The following is a 16,933-nucleotide window of genomic DNA, read 5'->3' as shown; positions in this document are numbered from 1 at the left end:
CCTTTTTTTTTTTCCGTCTTGTGAGCTAAACCTTGTCAGTCTTGTTTTAATATAAGGTGCATGTTAAAAAGAAAAAAAAAAAAAAACACAAAAATAATACCACTAAGTGGTGTCCAGTATTTGTCAGTGGTAGATAGATGGTGGCACAGGTCATCTCTCATAGCTGTAACCACCATTGTCGGGGTTAACAGATTCCTTTCGGCTCGTTCAGTTGTCATTGAGCCATCGACAGTGGAAACCATTTTGCTTTCATGCAAACAGCTGAAAGAATAAAACATAATGACTTTGTCCCAAAGCTTCTCGCTAGTTTCCCCAAGGTCTTCGGAGCCAACAGGAACCAACGTTGAAAATGTTACAGGACTTCTGCAATGGAAAAGAAAAAATACAGGGAAATGAACGCAGAGCAAAATATGGCATGACATATACAAGAGATACTCACAGTGGGATATGGTTGAAGTGTATTCTGTGTTTTCCCCACTAGATGTCACTACTGTGTTTTCTGTATGCCTAATAGGGTGTATTAGGCCTGTTTGCCTCCTTATTCTGTCCGATCTCCTTCGTTTTCTCTTTTGCACTACACACCCCCTCCAATCAGGAGGTTTAGTTTTGCCCCTATAAGAGGGAGATTAGTTCCTGGTGGGAGGGTCTTCTAGTTCAGTCAGGAGTTGGAGAGAGAGACACAAAGACAGAGAGGGTTTTTCTTGTGCAAGTCACCACTGCTAGCATGCAGTGCTAGATCCTTCAGGAGGAAAGATGTCCTCCGAGGATCACCTTGTCCACGCCGGGGATACTCTCTACAAGACACAGGGCAGCATACCTTAGCTAGGTATTAACCCCAGTAGGACAAAGCTGCAACTTGCCTACGTACCCTCCTGTAAGGCACGGCTATCCTGAAAAGTTTCGGGAAGTCTGTTCAACCCAAAGCACGGACCTGAGACCTTAATAGGATGGGTATCCCGACTCTGTAGGGCATTATGCTGCAGATAGATGAGTACTAGTACCTTCTTCTACCTTAAACTACGCTATCCCGACAGGGTACACAGCTACCTTAGACAGGGCCCTCAAGATGCTCCTCTACCCTCACATCTACAGTTACTGCTTCTTCTATCTCTTACCTGCAACTGCAGTTACTGAAGCCTTATTGTTGCATTGCGCTTTAGAATTTAAGTAAACGGACGTTATTCTGGTTAAGCTGCTGGACTCTACCTATCATTTTGCACCTACACACCAGGTTACACTTGGGTTATCAAAACCTGTGCAAGCATTGCCTGTCTGACTGGGACTGGTACCAACGCTGCTCCAGGCTACCACGACAAGTGCCCAAGTGACGCACACCCACCTAGCAGCCACAAACCTGCCAAAGCTACCCCGGCCAATGGCAACCCTTACTGCTTCGCTGCATACTGATCAGCACAAACTTTAAATTGTTTATGAGCTCCCAACATCATGAATCACAATGCCAGGACTTCCATGATTTTGGTCCATGTTTTTTTTTTTTTTTTAGATTAAGCGGTTATCCAGTGTTAGAAAAACATGGCCCCTTTTTTGTCTCCAGGTTGGGTGCGGGTTTTGCAGCTCAGTTCCATTGTAGTGAATGGAGCTTAATTGCAAACCGCACCTGAGCTGGAGACAAGAGTGGTGCTGTCGCTGGAAGAAAGTGGCCATGTTTTTCTATTGCTGGATAACCACTTTAACTCTACTTGTCCCCTATCCAGAGGTCCAACCTCTGTGCCCCCCGAGGATATCTAGATCGGCGCCCTGGCTCCCTTGTTTTAAATGGTGCAGTGGGTCAGCGCATGACTCACAGTTCCTTTCATTCTCTATGGAACTGCAGGGGAGAGAGCAGAGTACGGAATTCTGCTGATATCTCCGGTGGCTCCACAGAGAATGAATGGAGCTGCAGGTCATGCGCTGACCCGCTGCTCCATTCAAAACTAAGGAGCTAGGGGCCCGATCTAGAGATCCCCAGGGGACACAGAGGTTGGACCCCCTGCGATCTCATACTTATACCCTATTCTGTGCATAGGGAATAAAATAAGTTTAAATCGGAAAACCCCTTTAAGCTGCCGATATGCATAAGATTTTGATTGGCCAGAATTCTTACAAACAAACTTACCAGCAACAAACCAGACTAAACTGACCAATCATGACAGCAAGTAAAAACACACAAACAAAAAAAAAACACGCACAACGGACTCTTAAAGCGTAACTGTCATGTTTTTTTTTATTGCAGAAATCAGTAGTATAAGCGATTTTAAGAAACTCTGTAATAGGTTTTATCAGCCAAAAAAGCCTCCTTCTGTACTCAAGAAGCAATCTCCCAGCCTCCCCCCCTGACTTCTTATCTGTGCATTATCAGGCAAACACGTCTTCATTACAGAGAAGCCAGTGAAGACGGGCTCTGCTCTCTCCATTGTAAGCCTATGAAGGGGGGAGGGGCTGAGGGAGATGAGGGAGCAGGAAGAGGTGACATGAAGGTCAGCCGTTTGGAGACTCTTTGGGCACCTAAAATGCCTAATTCAGGTGTCAGAAAGGTCAGTGCTTATCTATGAACTTACTGAGAGAAGATTGCAGGGTGTTGTGCTGTGCAGGACTGCTCTGTGCTCAGTCACTCCTAACAGCCCCTCCCCTCTCCATAGCCACATAATGGAGACAGAAATCCTGCTTCATCTGATGTGAGGGGGGAGGCTGGGAGATTGCTTTTTCAGTACAGAAGGAAACTCTTTTAGTACATAAAACCTATTACAGAGTTTCTTAAAATCGCTTGTACTGTTGATATTTAAAGTTTTCAGAAAAATGACCCTGAAATGACAGTTACGCTTTAAATATCGCCAATGATGTGGCACACTTGTATTTTCAGCCTTGCAGACAATGGTCACCCTGACCTGCACTGGCCAATTTCTCAGGCTGACTTCTAGGATCTTAAAGCTGCTCATAATCATAGAGTTCCCTGGACCATCTTGTACATAAAGAACGGCCGATGTGCTCACCCGTTATTTGAGGCGGTTGAACAGTCGGCTTTTTTATGAAAGCATCTTTGCCTCCGAAAGCGATAATGGGCTCTGCGGGAGGAATAACCTTCTCTCCATTGGAACTGCTAATATCAGACAGGGTGATCACCTCCTCAAACGCAGGAGACGAATCTTTAGAGGAGAATCCATTTTCCTGTTTGGAGGGTTGTACCCCATTCACTATGTGTCCTGGTACCCTAAAAAAAAATAAAAAAAAATAATGATTCAATATATTAGTTCGTCATTGTTTGGTTGTAGGTTACAACAACAGCTTAGAACATAAATGTATATGGGGGCGGCCATCTTGTGTGAGCTAGAATGCAGTTTTACAAAATACTTGAAAGTTTAAAGAGTACCTGACGTTTGTTAAAGTCAAAATTTAGATTGGTGCCTACATAGACTTACACCATAAGCCTGACTTATTACGTGACATGCAGCCGGGAGAGGACCGCGCTTAGTGCGGTCTTCTCCCGAACGTTACAGGTGTGAACGCTCAGACCCGAACCAATCAAAACTTTTGACAAAGTCTAAAATGTTTAGAAACAGTGACACATTAAATTTAATTGTCGTCAATGTATAGATCAATTACTCATCCTGTCTGGTACCACTGTCAACATGTATTGTCAACATTTAGTGACCTGTTTTACAGCACGACTCATGGACATAGACAACAATAGTTAGTAGAGGACCTCCTAACAGGTAAATTGCATTCATACACTGTAAGGAGGAAATCCGTATTACTGGCACAGTAGCCAAAAAAGGGTTATGGTTCTCTAGCTATACCACCAATCAGAGCAGGGGGGGGGTTTCTATGGGGATTTCCTACTGCTCTGGACAGTTCCTGTTATGGGCAGACACTGTAGAAAATTCTTTTAAATTAACTGGTGTCAGAAAGTTATAAAGTTTTGTGATTTACTATTAAAAAAAAAAAAAAATCTCCAGTCTTCCAGTACTTATCAGCCGCTGCATGTGCTGCAGGAAGTGGTTTATTCTTTCCAGTCTGACACAGTGCTCTCTGCTGCCACCTCTGTCTGTGTCAGGAACTGTCCAGAGTAGAAGCAAATCCTCATAGAAAAAAATATCCTGCTCAGCACAGTTCCTCACATGGACAGAGGTGGCAGCAGAGAGCACTGTGTCAGACCAGAAAGAATACACGACTTCCTGCAGGACATACAGCAGCTGATAAGTACCGAAATATTTGAAAGAATTGAGTCTTTTAAATAAAAGTAAATCTGTTCCCCTTTAATAATCATAAATGTTTTAAGACTAAGGCCACGTTTGCCCTTTTGAGTAACTACTTCCCAGCAATTTTCACTGCAATACATGAGGAATTTTCTAGCTTTCTAGCACAATGCACAGGGCGATGTCAACAGCAACATTAGAGAACCCCTCCGTTTTGCTGCAGTTCGATTAGATATACTGCAGGGGAGGGGAGGCTTTAGTCAGCGACTATAAACAAGGCTCCAGCTGTGCTGGCACTCACCCCTGAGGCACGTCTGGTGCTGCCATTCTCTCCTGTATCCTCACCACTTTCTTCTCCGGAAGCTCAATCTTCAGGTTTTCTTCTGAGGATTCTGCTTCATCTGCAAACACAGGAGATTTTTATTAGTTTTAGTCCAGTAACCCTCAGTGTAACGGCCGGACGTTGTTGCTTTCCTCAGGAATCACCTTTGCTGGGAGTGGATTCTTGTCTGGTCTCCTTCCCGTTCACTGCTTGTTTATCTTCCTTTTTCTATAAGAAATCACCAGCTTCACATTAGAAACGTGAACGTCAAGTAAAACGTGTTTTGTGGCAGTGCTCGTGCTGGCGACCAAACACGTGATCTACTTACATGGGCGTCGGATTTCCGTGTTCTCTTCATTATCTCTTCAAGACGCTGAAATAAGCAAATATCAGGAGTGAGCATGTACAATCCAAATGGAACAGATCTGGCAACATTGCAAGTGATGTTATGGATTCACAGAATATCAAACCCCTTCCTCTGGCATATATTCTGGGCCTTAAAGGGGTATTCCGCTCAGGTAAAATACATGCTGAATCATCCCCCCTCCTGGAGACTAACAATTCATTCCATACATGTTATTATCTTTTCAGTCTCCTTCCTCCAGTTCTGAGCTGCTGCTTTCTACTGAAGACACAGAAAACTGTTTATGAGCTGATCACTCAGTCTCCACTCTGATCCCCCTACTCAATTCTGAAATGACTTATGTAAACAGCGTCCCTGGCCGGGTGTCTCTGTACTCTGTAATGCTGGGAGGCATAATCACAGCTAGGTCATCAGCAAATTGACCTCAGATTAAGACTCCCAGCATTAGAGAGTGCAGAGACAGCAGGCCAGGGTTGCTGTTAACATGATCTGTCTCGGAAGGAGGGGGACATGGAGTGAACAGCTCACACACAGTTTTCTGTGTCTTCAGCAGAAAGCAGCAGCTCAGAACTGGGGGGGGGGGAAGGAGACCAAAAAGGTAAAGATATATATGGAATGAATTGTTAGTCTCTAGCAGGTGAATGAGTCAACATGTATTTTACCTGAGTGGAATACCCCTTTAATGCTTAAGTAATTTTTTTTTTTTTTTTTCATTTCTCTATGGTTGCCCCGCAAGCATATTAGGGCTTATTTTTTACAGGAATAGTTTTAATGTACTTTTTAATTATGCCAATTTTGTGTTCATATATCTTATTGGTAAATTTTTGTTAATTTTTTTTGCAGGGAAATCGCAAAAAAAAATAAATATTATTTTGTTTACCACACAGCAAAAATAACACAATATTTTTTTCTCTCTAGATTTACAGTGATGCCAAATGTATGTAGATGAATTAAAAAAATCTTATTGTTCAGGTCTTTATGGACATGGCTATACACAATTTATCAAACATGGTGTAAAGTGAAACTGGCTCAGTTTCCCCTAGCAACCAATCAGATTCCATCTCTCATTCCTCACAGACTCTTTGGAAAATGAAAGGTGGAATCTGATTGGTTGTTAGGGGCAACTGAGCCTGTTTCACTTTACATCATGTTTGATAAATCACCCCCCATACTGTTTATTGGGGGGGGGGGGATTTTAAATATTTTATATACTTTTTTATATTTTGTAATTTATTTCTTGCCCCACAAAAAGTTCTTTTACAGCAATAAACAGATCGCTGCTATATTACACTGCACTAGCCCTGTAGCATAGTGTATTGAGCCTGACACGGTCAGGTACTCTGGCATCCATGGCAGGCCTTAGGGCTTTAACAAGGCCTCCGACTGCCATTGAAACCAAGGGTCACTGACAAGCTTACTCCTGACATGTTATGGCATGTAAAGGGTTAATCTAGCAGGAACGCTAGATACAGCGGGGTCCCGACTGCCATACTTAGACATCTAGGGGGAGATTCATCAAACATGGTGTAAAGTGACACTGGCTCAGTCGCCCCTAGCAACCAATCAGATTCCACCTTTCATTCCTCACAGAATGAAAGGTGGAATCTGATTGGTTGCTAGGGGCAACTGAGCCAGTGTCACTTTACACCATGTTTGATAAATCTCTCCCTTAATGTCCTTAATGTCCAGCCAGCCTTCTAAGGCCACAACCACACAAAACGTCTTTTTATGGCTGTTTGACAGCTGTTTTTTTGGATGGCCGTCATTTTACGGCCAAAAATGACTGTTATTTTAAAACAACGACCGATATTCCACAAAACGCCCATTTTAAAAAAAAATAATGGCTGCTATTTGGCTAAGCAATGACAGCCGTCCAAAAAAAACAGCTGCCAAATACTGGCCTGATACTGACATGACAATGTTTCATTAAACTTTCACACTTTCCACAAACAGAATATTCTTTAAGTTAAAGGTTCGTCACCTTCTTCCTCTCCAGACGCTCCTGCTCTTCTCTCTGGAAGTGCTGTTCTCTCTCCAGTCTCTGCTTTTCTGCTTCTTCACGAGCTTTGGCTTCTGCTTCTTCTTTCTGTTTAAAAAAAAAAGGTTCTAAAAATGTAAAAATTGTTTTCATAGGAATGTGAAAAATGTGTTTTTTTTTTTTTTTTTTTAATTACATGCAGTTTTCTATAACAGTGTAACAGTTAGTGATTGCTGTCAAATCCGCAGCAAAACACACATAAGATGGTTATGGTAACAAAAGCCCATTATTGAAGTCCATGGGGGAGATTTATTGAACATGGTGTAAAGTGAAACTGGCTCAGTTGCCCCTAGCAACCAATCAGATCCCACCTCTCATTCCTCACAGACGCTTTGGAAAATGAAAGGTGGAATCTGATTGGTTTCTAGGGGCAACTGAGCCAGTTTCACTATATACCATGTTTGATAAATCTCCCCCCATGTATTTATACCAATATGACGAGGGGCATGAAATTACAGAACGGGAAATCTTTACAAAACCAATATTATCTGGAAGGACATTAAGGCTCAACTGCAGACCCAGTCCTTCCACAGACTATAAGTTTTGTGGGCCCTTTGTGTTATAAAGTTTTCATTATCACAGACAGAAAGGTGTCACTGGTATAGAAAAGATGGGCCCGTCAGTCCATCTACAAGTATAGAGAAGATGGGCGCGTCAGTCCATCTACAAGTATAGAGAAGATGGGCCCATCAGTCCAACCACAAGTATAGAGAAGATGGGCCCGTCAGTCCATCTACAAGTATAGAGAAGATGGGCCCGTCAGTCCATCTACAAGTATAGAGCAGATGGGCCCATCAGTCCAACCACAAGTATAGAGAAGATGGGCCCGTCAGTCCATCCACAAGTATAGGGAAGATGGGCCCGTCAGTCCATCCACAAGTATAGAGAAGATGGGCCCGTCAGTCCATCCACAAGTATAGAGAAGATGGGCCCGTCAGTCCATCCACAAGTATAGAGAAGATGGGCCCGTCAGTCCATCCACAAGTATAGAGAAGATGGGCCCGTCAGTCCATCCACAAGTATAGAGAAGATGGGCCCGTCAGTCCATCCACAAGTATAGAGAAGATGGGCCCATCAGTCCATCCACAAGTATAGAGAAGATGGACCCATCAGTCCATCCACAATAGGCAATGTCTTCCCCCTACCTGCTGTATAGACTAGAAATATATCACCTAAGGAAATCCTCAAAACACAGAAGTGAATAGGGTCAGCCTCAGTATATTGTGCCTCTGTCCATGGGGCTTGCTGTAAAGTATAACTCTAAATGGTGTTAAAGTAGCTCACCCCCCCCACCCCCCACCCCCATAATAATGGACAATTTTATAAAAAAAGTAAAATAAAAAAAGATTATTAAAAAAATCTAGGCGACCCATTTACTATAACAATAGTGACAAGTTTCTTTTAAATACAGAAAAATCCAGGATGGTGAACAAATACAGAATAAAATAAATCTGGTTTTTACACACTAAAGCCAGTAGGAGGCAGTATAGCCCTTCCTTGTTGCAGCAGTAAATATATTTGCCAGGCTTAGTGCTGCATATGTATTGTGTTATCTGTTATGAATCGGTCATATGACTGGGGAACAGGACATCCGCCTCAATAACTCCTCTGCCCCTACAGCACTCAGCACAATAGGCTTCTACATTTAACTATTCCCTATAAATTTCGGTTTTGACGGATCATGTGACATGTGAAAGGTTTTGATTAATGGGGATCTCACTGCTGAGTGATCAGGAGAACCCGGCTGCCAATCATCTCAGTCTGGGCGGCCGCATAGGCTTATAACAAGGCCGCCCAGATGGGAGATCACTGGGAACTCGTTCTCCTGATCCCGCGGATCAAAACTCCCCAATGACATAAGAACACAAAAAAGTAAAACAGCACACTGCATTAAAACAAATAGGGGGAGATTTATCAAACATGGTGTAAAGTGAGACTGGCTCAGTCGCCCCTAGCAACCAATCAGATTCCACCTTTCATTTTCCAAAGAGTCTGTGAGGAATGAAAGGTGGAATCTGATTGGTTGCTAGGGGCAACTGAGCCAGTTTCACTTTACACCATGTTTGATAAATCTACCCCATAGTGTGCACCATCCCACCATGATAAGGTGACCTCAGCAGCACAAACCCTACACTATAGACATGCCTCACCTGGGCTAACATTAAATTGGTTATCTGGTTATTACCTCCTTCACTGAGTTCTGAGTCTGCTGCAATCTGCCCAAGACACATAAAATTGTGCGTGAGCTGTTCTCTCTGTCCCGCTCTTCCTTTAAGGATACTCAGCTCAGGTGTTTCTGCACTCTGTGTTGATGGCCAACCCCGTCTGAGGTCAAGTTGCTGGTAACCTCACTATGATTAACCCTCCTGGCATCACAGAGTGCAGAGACAGCAGGCCAGGGATGCTTCTGACATGAGTCATCTGTGAAGGGAGGGCAAGGGGGAGAGAACAGCTCACACACAGTTTTTTGTGCCTTGAGCAAAAGGAAGCAACAGCTCAGAACTAGGGGGTAGGAGACTGATAAAGTAATAACAAGTATAGAGCAGATTGTTAGTCTCCAGGAAGGGAGACTACTGAACATGTATTTTACCTAACCCTTTAAGGCTACATATTCTGGGCATGTAGGATCCAGCTTTTCCCTGCTTGGGTGGAGTCCAAGATGTCTATAGTATAGCGTCTGTCCCTTCTGAGGTCACCGCATCGTGGCGCGATGGTACACACTGTTTAATAAAATGGTATGCCAAGAACTTCACTGGAGTTTAAAAATATTTATATTATGTATATATCTCAGTATTTGTATTGTGCTGCTGTACTTTATGTTTGTGTCTGTATTTCAGCCATGGCGGCGTGCACCCACATAGTCATAACAGTTCTAGCGGATGTGCAGACCAACAAACAAGGTGACTTTCTGCAATACTGTAGACCAGGGGTCCTCAACTGGCGGACCGCGGTCCGGGTTTGGTCAGCTGTCCGGACCGCTGCTGCGGTGAGCGCTCATATTTACTGTGCGGCGGCAGCACTGACAGAGAGAGAGCCATTGGCAGGGTCCCTCCCTGTCAGTCACTCTTGTGGCCGCGGCGGTCACAAGAGGCCACTCTCTCCTTCTGGTGCCGGAGCTCGAGTGACGTTACTGCGCCGGCGCCAGGGCAGAGGAGTGCGGCCTCTAGTGACCGCTGCAGTGCGGCCACAAGAGGGAAGAGAAGAGGACGCGGCGGACTCAGGTGAGTATAAGTTTTTTTTTAAATATCACATGGTGTATGGGAGGGGGAGAGCCGACAGGGGGGAGAGCACACAGGAGGCTATATACTACAGGGGGAGAGCACACAGGGGAGCTATATACTACTGAGGGAGAGCACACGGGGGGGGCTATATGGGAGGGGGAGAGCTATATACTACATGCGAAAACACACAGGTGGGCTATATAGGAGGGGAGAGCACACAGGGGGGCTATATTCTACAGGGGGAGAGCACACAGGGGGGCTATATACTACTGGGGGAGAAGGCACGGGGGGCTATATACTACTGGGGGAGAGCGCACAGGGGGGCTATATACTACTGGGGGAGAGCACACAGGGGGGCTATATACTAGTGGGGGAGAGCACACAGGGGGGCTATATACTAGTGGGGGAGAGCACACAGGGGAGCTATATACTAGTGGGGGAGAGCACACAGGGGAGCTATATACTACTGAGGGAGAGCACACGGGGGGGGCTATATGGGAGGGGGAGAGCTATATACTACATGCGAAAACACACAGGTGGGCTATATAGGAGGGGAGAGCACACAGGGGGGCTATATTCTACAGGGGGAGAGCACACAGGGGGGCTATATACTACTGGGGGAGAAGGCACGGGGGGCTATATACTACTGGGGGAGAGCACACAGGGGGGCTATATACTACTGGGGGAGAGCGCACAGGGGGCTATATACTACTGGGGGAGAGCGCACAGGGGGGCTATATACTACTGGGGGAGAGCACACAGTGGGGCTATATACTACTGGGGGAGAGCACACAGGGGGCTATATATTACTGGGGGAGAGCACACAGGGGGGCTATATACTACTGGGGGAGAGCGCACAGGGGGGCTATATACTACTGGGGGAGAGCGCACAGGGGGGCTATATACTACTGGGGGAGAGCGCACAGGGGGCTATATACTACTGGGGGAGAGCACACAGGGGGGCTATATACTACTGGGGGAGAGCGCACAGGGGGCTATATACTACTGGGGGAGAGCACACAGGGGGGCTATATACTACTGGGGGAGAGCGCACAGGGGGCTATATACTACTGGGGGAGAGCACACAGGGAGTCTATATACTACTGGGGAGAGCACACAGGGGGGCTATATACTACTGGGGGAGAGCGCACAGGGGGCTATATACTACTGGGGGAGAGCACACAGGGGGCTATATACTACTGGGGGAGAGCGCACAGGGGGCTATATACTACTGGGGGAGAGCACACAGGGGGGCTATATACTACTGGGGGAGAGCGCACAAGGGTCTATATACTACTGGGTCATCACCCCCTTTGTACCTAATTTGATAGGGCCGGTGAGAGAGAAAATGCCAGTTTCCCCACTAATAAGCAGCAATTCTGTATGTAAATAGTTCAACAACCTTTGTGAAAAGTAACAAAACACGTTTCCTACTGAGTTCAGCTCGGACGTTCATCTGACAATAGACCCCGGTAAGTGGACCCTCACTAAAAGTTGTTGAGTACCCCTGCTATAGACAGTCTGTAATCTCTCACTTGTTTCTGCAGTCTCTCCATCTCCTCTCGCTCGCTCCGGGCTTTTTCCTCCGCTGCCTTCCTCTGTTCTTCCTCCTCCTGCTGACGTCTCTCCTCCTCCGCTATCCTCCTCTGCTCCTCGAGTCGCCGCACTTCTGCCTCTCTCTGCAGTTTCTCTTCGGCCTCTCGACGCGCTCGCTCTTCTCTTTCTTGTCTAAAGTTTGCAGAATTTTGCGATTAATAAGAAACCATGACACTTTACAAACAAGTCACACAGGCTGAACTAGTGCGGGGCCAATAACGATTCCATATAAATAAGGAAGAGTGGGCTTCCAGGTTATCTGATTGGTTGCAGTGGTCAGAGGTCGGCAGACCTAGACCTGTAGGGGCATGATGTACAGAGACGACACGGAAGATAAATTACCTATAGAAAAGGAAATAACCCATAATACCTGATGTTTTCTATCCTTTAGGGCTGGGGGGTCAAACTGTGGCCCTCCAGCTGTTGCAAAACTACAATTCCCATCAAGCTTTAGTTGTAGTTACAGCAGGAGGGCCTGAGTTTAACACCTATACTCTAAGGCCCCCTTCATATGTCAGGAATTTCCTGATAAGAAATCTGGACAGATTTCCTGGACACCTTTTTTCCTGAAGGGTGTCCTTTCCAGAAAATAGCTCAGGATTTTTTAGATCCTGTCTAGAGATGAGCGAACCTCGAGCATGCTCGTATCGATCTGAACCCGATCGTTCGGCATTTGATTAGCTGGGGCTGCTGAACTTGGATAAAGCTCTAAGTTTGTCTGGAAAACATGGATACAGCCAATGACTATATCCTTTAAATCTGGGAAAACAATCCACAACAAATCTAACATACTGCAATTTTTTTTTACGTATTCCAAGCAAATCTGATCCCTAAAATACAAGCATGGATATGAAATCCATAGCAGTGTCTTTATTCTATCTGTAAGTGACAATGTAGCCAGTGTGTATAGAGTATAGAGAGTCTCCACCTTTGCTGTTCTTCTCTCTCCCGCCTCTCCTGCTCTTCTCGCTCTCTCTGCTCCCGGGCCTGTCGTCTCTTCTCTGCTAGCAGACGGGCAGCTTCCTCTTTGTCGGTTGTGCCGGCCATTGGCTTGCTTGGAGAGGGGGCTGGGGAGGGAGCGTTCACTGCCGCAGGAACGGGTGCGGGGGCTTGTGCAGGAGGAGGGACATTTAAAACCACAGTTTTAGAATCTGAAAAATAAAAGGGCAATTTTAAAGTGGAACTCCAGTGAAAGTTTCTTTTTTTTTTTTTTTTAAATGAACTGGTACCAGAAAGCACCAGAAATGTATCATTTACTTCTATTTGAAAATCTCAAGTCTTCCAGTACTTATTAGCAGCTGTATGTCCTGCAGGAAGTGGTGTAGTCTTTCCAGTCTGGAGAGCAGGAGAGGTTTTCTATGGGGATTTGCTACTGCTCTGGACAGTTCCTGACATGGACACAGGTGGCAGCAAAGAACACTGCGTCAGACTGGAAAGAAAACACCACTTCCTGCAGGACATACAGTAGCTGATAAGTACTGGAAGATTTAAGATTTTTAAACAGAAGTAAATTACAAATCTCTTGCACTTTCTGATACCAGTTGATTTGAAAGAAAACATTTGTCACTGGAGTACCCCTTTAATAAAAATCAACAAAAATGCCCATCAAGTGTCGGTGTACTTACCTAGCTTTGGTTCTGTGCTACCCGAGGCACTGTCTGGCGCTTCTTGTGCCTTAGTGGTTTCCTCTAGCTGAGGTGCAGGGGACGGCTGTCTCTCTTTCTCAGCCTTGTGTTCTGCTTTCTTCTCTTTGACCTTTCCAGGGGTCTTCTCTTCTCTTGGTTTCTCCGTCTTGGCTTTTGCCTTGGGTGTTACCTGCGCACCCTTCGGGGAGGGTTGCTTCGGGGTTAGTGGTGTTGACGGACTTGGAAAGGGTGAAACTGGGCGCTTATTAGGTGTAGATGGCGAAACCGGGCGCTTAGTAGATGGCGAGGACGGACGATTTTTAGACTTCAAGCTGCTAAGAAGAAGGACAAAGATCATTACACATCGCTGGCCGAGTGGATGAACGGCCACATTCTCGTTCAGCTTTGGACCCACCTTTTGTCGGCTGTAGGTGACGCGCGGCTCTTAGTTGCTGGAAGGGACTGACGTTTCTTCATGATGCGCTCCCTACTTAGAGCGCTTCTTTCCCGCTCATTTTCTCTATCTTTCTCCTTCTTCTCTTTCTTTTTCTAAAGATTACAAGTCTATATTAATTTCCTATGCGTACATATAGGTAAAACATGTTAAACACCCGACACCTTAGGTCAGGGGCTTCTCAAACATTTTTAACTTGGGCCTCACCAGTCGATCCATGTTAATGCTGGGGCCTCACAACAAACAGACACTACTATGCAGCGTCGGATACCATTATGTAGCGCACATAATATTCCGGAGCAGTGTCAAATCCGCACCATAGTGCAGAAATAAATACTGCTCCACCTGTATAACCCAACATCAAACTGCACCACTGCATATTGCATCACTTGTATAATCCAATACTGCACAAATACACACTGCTTCACCCGTATAACCCAACACCACACTGCACCAATACATACTGCTCCACCTGTATAACCTAATACTGCACCAATACATACTGCTCCACCTGTATAACCCAATACTGCACCAGACATACTGTTTTACCTGTTTAACCCAACACCACGCTGCACCAATACATACTGCTCCACCTGTATAACCCAACATTGCACTGCACCAATACACACTGCTCCACCTGTATAAGGCTGGGTTCACTCTATGTTTTTACAATCCGTTTTTTTTTCATCTGTTTTTTGCAAAAAACAGATGAAAAATGGATAGAAAAAAACGTCTGCATGTGTGTGCATCCGTTTTTTTTAGTTGACACAAAAATGAGGTCGACCACGTTTTTGTGTACGCTAAAAAAAATGATCCGTTTTGATCAGTTTTTTTATTTTTTTATAATGGAAGTCAACCGAAAAATAGATCAAAACGGGTGCAGAAAGTTGAATCCGTTTTTTTCATCAGTTTTTCATCCGTTTTTTTGGGGGAAAAAACTGATTGCAAAAACGTAGTGTGAACCCAGCCTAACCCAATACCGCACCAATACATACTGTTTCACCTAAATAAGCCAACCGCAGGCTGCACCAATACATACTGCTCCACCTATATAAGGCAACATTACACGAAGCATGTGATCACGACATCACCCCAGGTCATTAATCTCCTGTTTGTACAGAGCCTACACTGTAGATGCAGGGCTGTCATCTTTAGTGTTATCTCTGCTTTGGAGTCCCTGCTGTTTGCTGATCTTGCCAATGTCGGGCATAGTTTGTGGAGCACTAACTTAGCTTCCACCATATTAACAATAAATGATTCCCCAGTGGTTGTGCAGCTCAGTTCCATTGAAGTGAATGGAGCTAACATGTATTGCCATACAAAGTATGAGGACAAAAAAAAAAAAAAAAAGTAACTGTGTAACCCTTTACGCCTCCAGCAAAAAAGATGCTACTCACTGGGGATGAATCGCTCCTCTTTCTGGGTGTCGTGTCTGGACTGCCGGCTGTTGTCCTACGACGCTCCGAGCAGCGATGCTTGTGGTTATTACATGGTGTGAGCGGACTTGCTGAGGCAGAACGGGGACATACAAGGGAACCTGGTAAAAGTAGAAGGCGTGCGAGTGAGACACCTAGAAAGTTGACGGCGCGATGTGAGGCCACAGAAACACAACACTGTAAGTCTTACTCAAGTCTCTGCTGTTACCAGGTAGTGTTGCTGCACTGCGGCTCCTCGCCAAGAAGGACAAGGTGGGCGTCATCAGACGATCAACAATACTGCTCTCCCAGGGGCTCAGCTGCAGGCTTCTGTCTGCCAAGAGAGAAGGGAGGTTAACAACGCCGATAAATGGACGGATAGTGAATGCAACTTTGACATGCACATCGGGAGAAGATGAAAAGACAGATATATATATGTGTGTGTGTGTGTGTGTAGGAGATGTCTTACTTCAGTGGGCGACTGACTATTAATTCTCTCTGCTCTCAAAGGGGGCATTCACACTTTCCGTACACAGTCCGTGAATATGAGCAATGTGCTACGGAATGGAATTCGAAGTTCCCGGCATCATAACTCATCATAACAGTTTAAAAAGTCACTGTCATGAAAATTTTTTTGCAGAAATCAATAGTCTAGGCGATCTTAAGAAACTTTGTAATTGGGTTTATTAGCCGAAAAATGAATTTTTAACATGAAAAAGCAGTTTGAAGCTCTCCCCCATGTCTTTATTGTTCTCCTATGGAGAGATGGAAATAAAACACCAAAACAGGACAACAAAGAGTTAATCTACAAATACATCACCCTCTATCTCCTATGACAGTCAGCACTGACCTCTCTGACCTCTGAATACCGCCGTCACCCAGCTCTATGTTTGTGTAATCCTTTGTTCTCTGCTCTCTGCTGCTAACTCCATCCTCCCCCTCTATAGAACAGACAGGGTTGTGTCTGATGCAGCAAGTCACAATTTCCTGATTCTGAGCAGTGGATGACAGAAAGGAGAGGAGGGAGGAGGGAGGGGGGGACCTGGGAAAAGTCTTTTTAAATGCAGATAATGGCATATTTGCCTAATAAACCCAATTACACAGTTTCTTAAAATCTCCTGGACTATTGATTTCTGCAAATAAACGACAGTGACTCTTTAAGCCTTAGGCAACCCTGGACGTACCCGTACGTCCAGGGCCACTCACAGGTTTTCAGAAAGGGGCCGTGCTCTGAACCACTGCGGTCCCAGGTCCAGGACTGCGGCTATTAGCGGGCACGGTCCGATCGCCGTGCCCGCTAATTAGATAATCAGATGCAGCTGTCAAAGATGCCAGCTGCATCAGATTACCCGATGCAGCCGTTCCCTGGTGTCTAGTGGCGGAGATCGCCCTGGGACGTTGTCCTGGAGGAGCGATCTCAGTGTCTGTTACCTGCCGGGGTCTCCACCAGAATGGCGCTGATCCCGGCTCGGCATTCGGTTGCTTCTGGCTGCAGCATCTCATCGATCTATGCTGCATATCTATACAGCATAGATCTCAATAAGAGATCAGTGCACTTATACTAGAAGTCCCCCATGGGGAATAACCCTAACACCAGGGGGAACAACCCTAACCCCAGGGGGGCTTTAAGTATAAGTGTAAAAGTTAAAAAAAAAAAAAAAAAAAAAAATATGTTATTAGTAAAAAGCCCCCTCCCCTAATAAAA

The 16,933-nt window shown here is 45.3% G+C and overlaps 1 protein-coding gene across 5 annotated transcripts in view; it reads right to left on the bottom strand.

The window, feature by feature from the left end:
• MAP7D1 (MAP7 domain containing 1) overlaps positions 1-16,933 on the bottom strand; it is a 65,056-nt gene continuing 48,123 nt past the window's right edge. For 2 of the 5 annotated variants that reach the window (XM_069971672.1, XM_069971668.1), the window contains 12 exons: positions 15,440-15,562; positions 15,211-15,350; positions 13,775-13,908; positions 13,360-13,694; positions 12,663-12,885; positions 11,674-11,866; positions 6,861-6,965; positions 4,844-4,888; positions 4,680-4,743; positions 4,495-4,594; positions 2,991-3,208; positions 1-363 (listed from right to left, as the gene is read on the bottom strand). In XM_069971672.1, the coding sequence (XP_069827773.1) occupies positions 353-363; positions 2,991-3,208; positions 4,495-4,594; positions 4,680-4,743; positions 4,844-4,888; positions 6,861-6,965; positions 11,674-11,866; positions 12,663-12,885; positions 13,360-13,694; positions 13,775-13,908; positions 15,211-15,350; positions 15,440-15,562 (1,691 nt within the window). In that variant the 3' untranslated portion in view covers positions 1-352. The remainder of the gene's footprint in view (positions 364-2,990; positions 3,209-4,494; positions 4,595-4,679; positions 4,744-4,843; positions 4,889-6,860; positions 6,966-11,673; positions 11,867-12,662; positions 12,886-13,359; positions 13,695-13,774; positions 13,909-15,210; positions 15,351-15,439; positions 15,563-16,933) is intronic. The other 3 variants (XM_069971673.1, XM_069971669.1, XM_069971671.1) reach the window with 2 other exon arrangements.

Source organism: Dendropsophus ebraccatus, chromosome 5 (assembly GCF_027789765.1).
Source record: "Dendropsophus ebraccatus isolate aDenEbr1 chromosome 5, aDenEbr1.pat, whole genome shotgun sequence".
Taxonomy (NCBI): domain Eukaryota; kingdom Metazoa; phylum Chordata; class Amphibia; order Anura; family Hylidae; genus Dendropsophus; species Dendropsophus ebraccatus.
The sequence above is the reverse complement of the archived record's forward strand: the minus strand, read 5'-3'. Positions and strand labels throughout refer to the sequence as shown.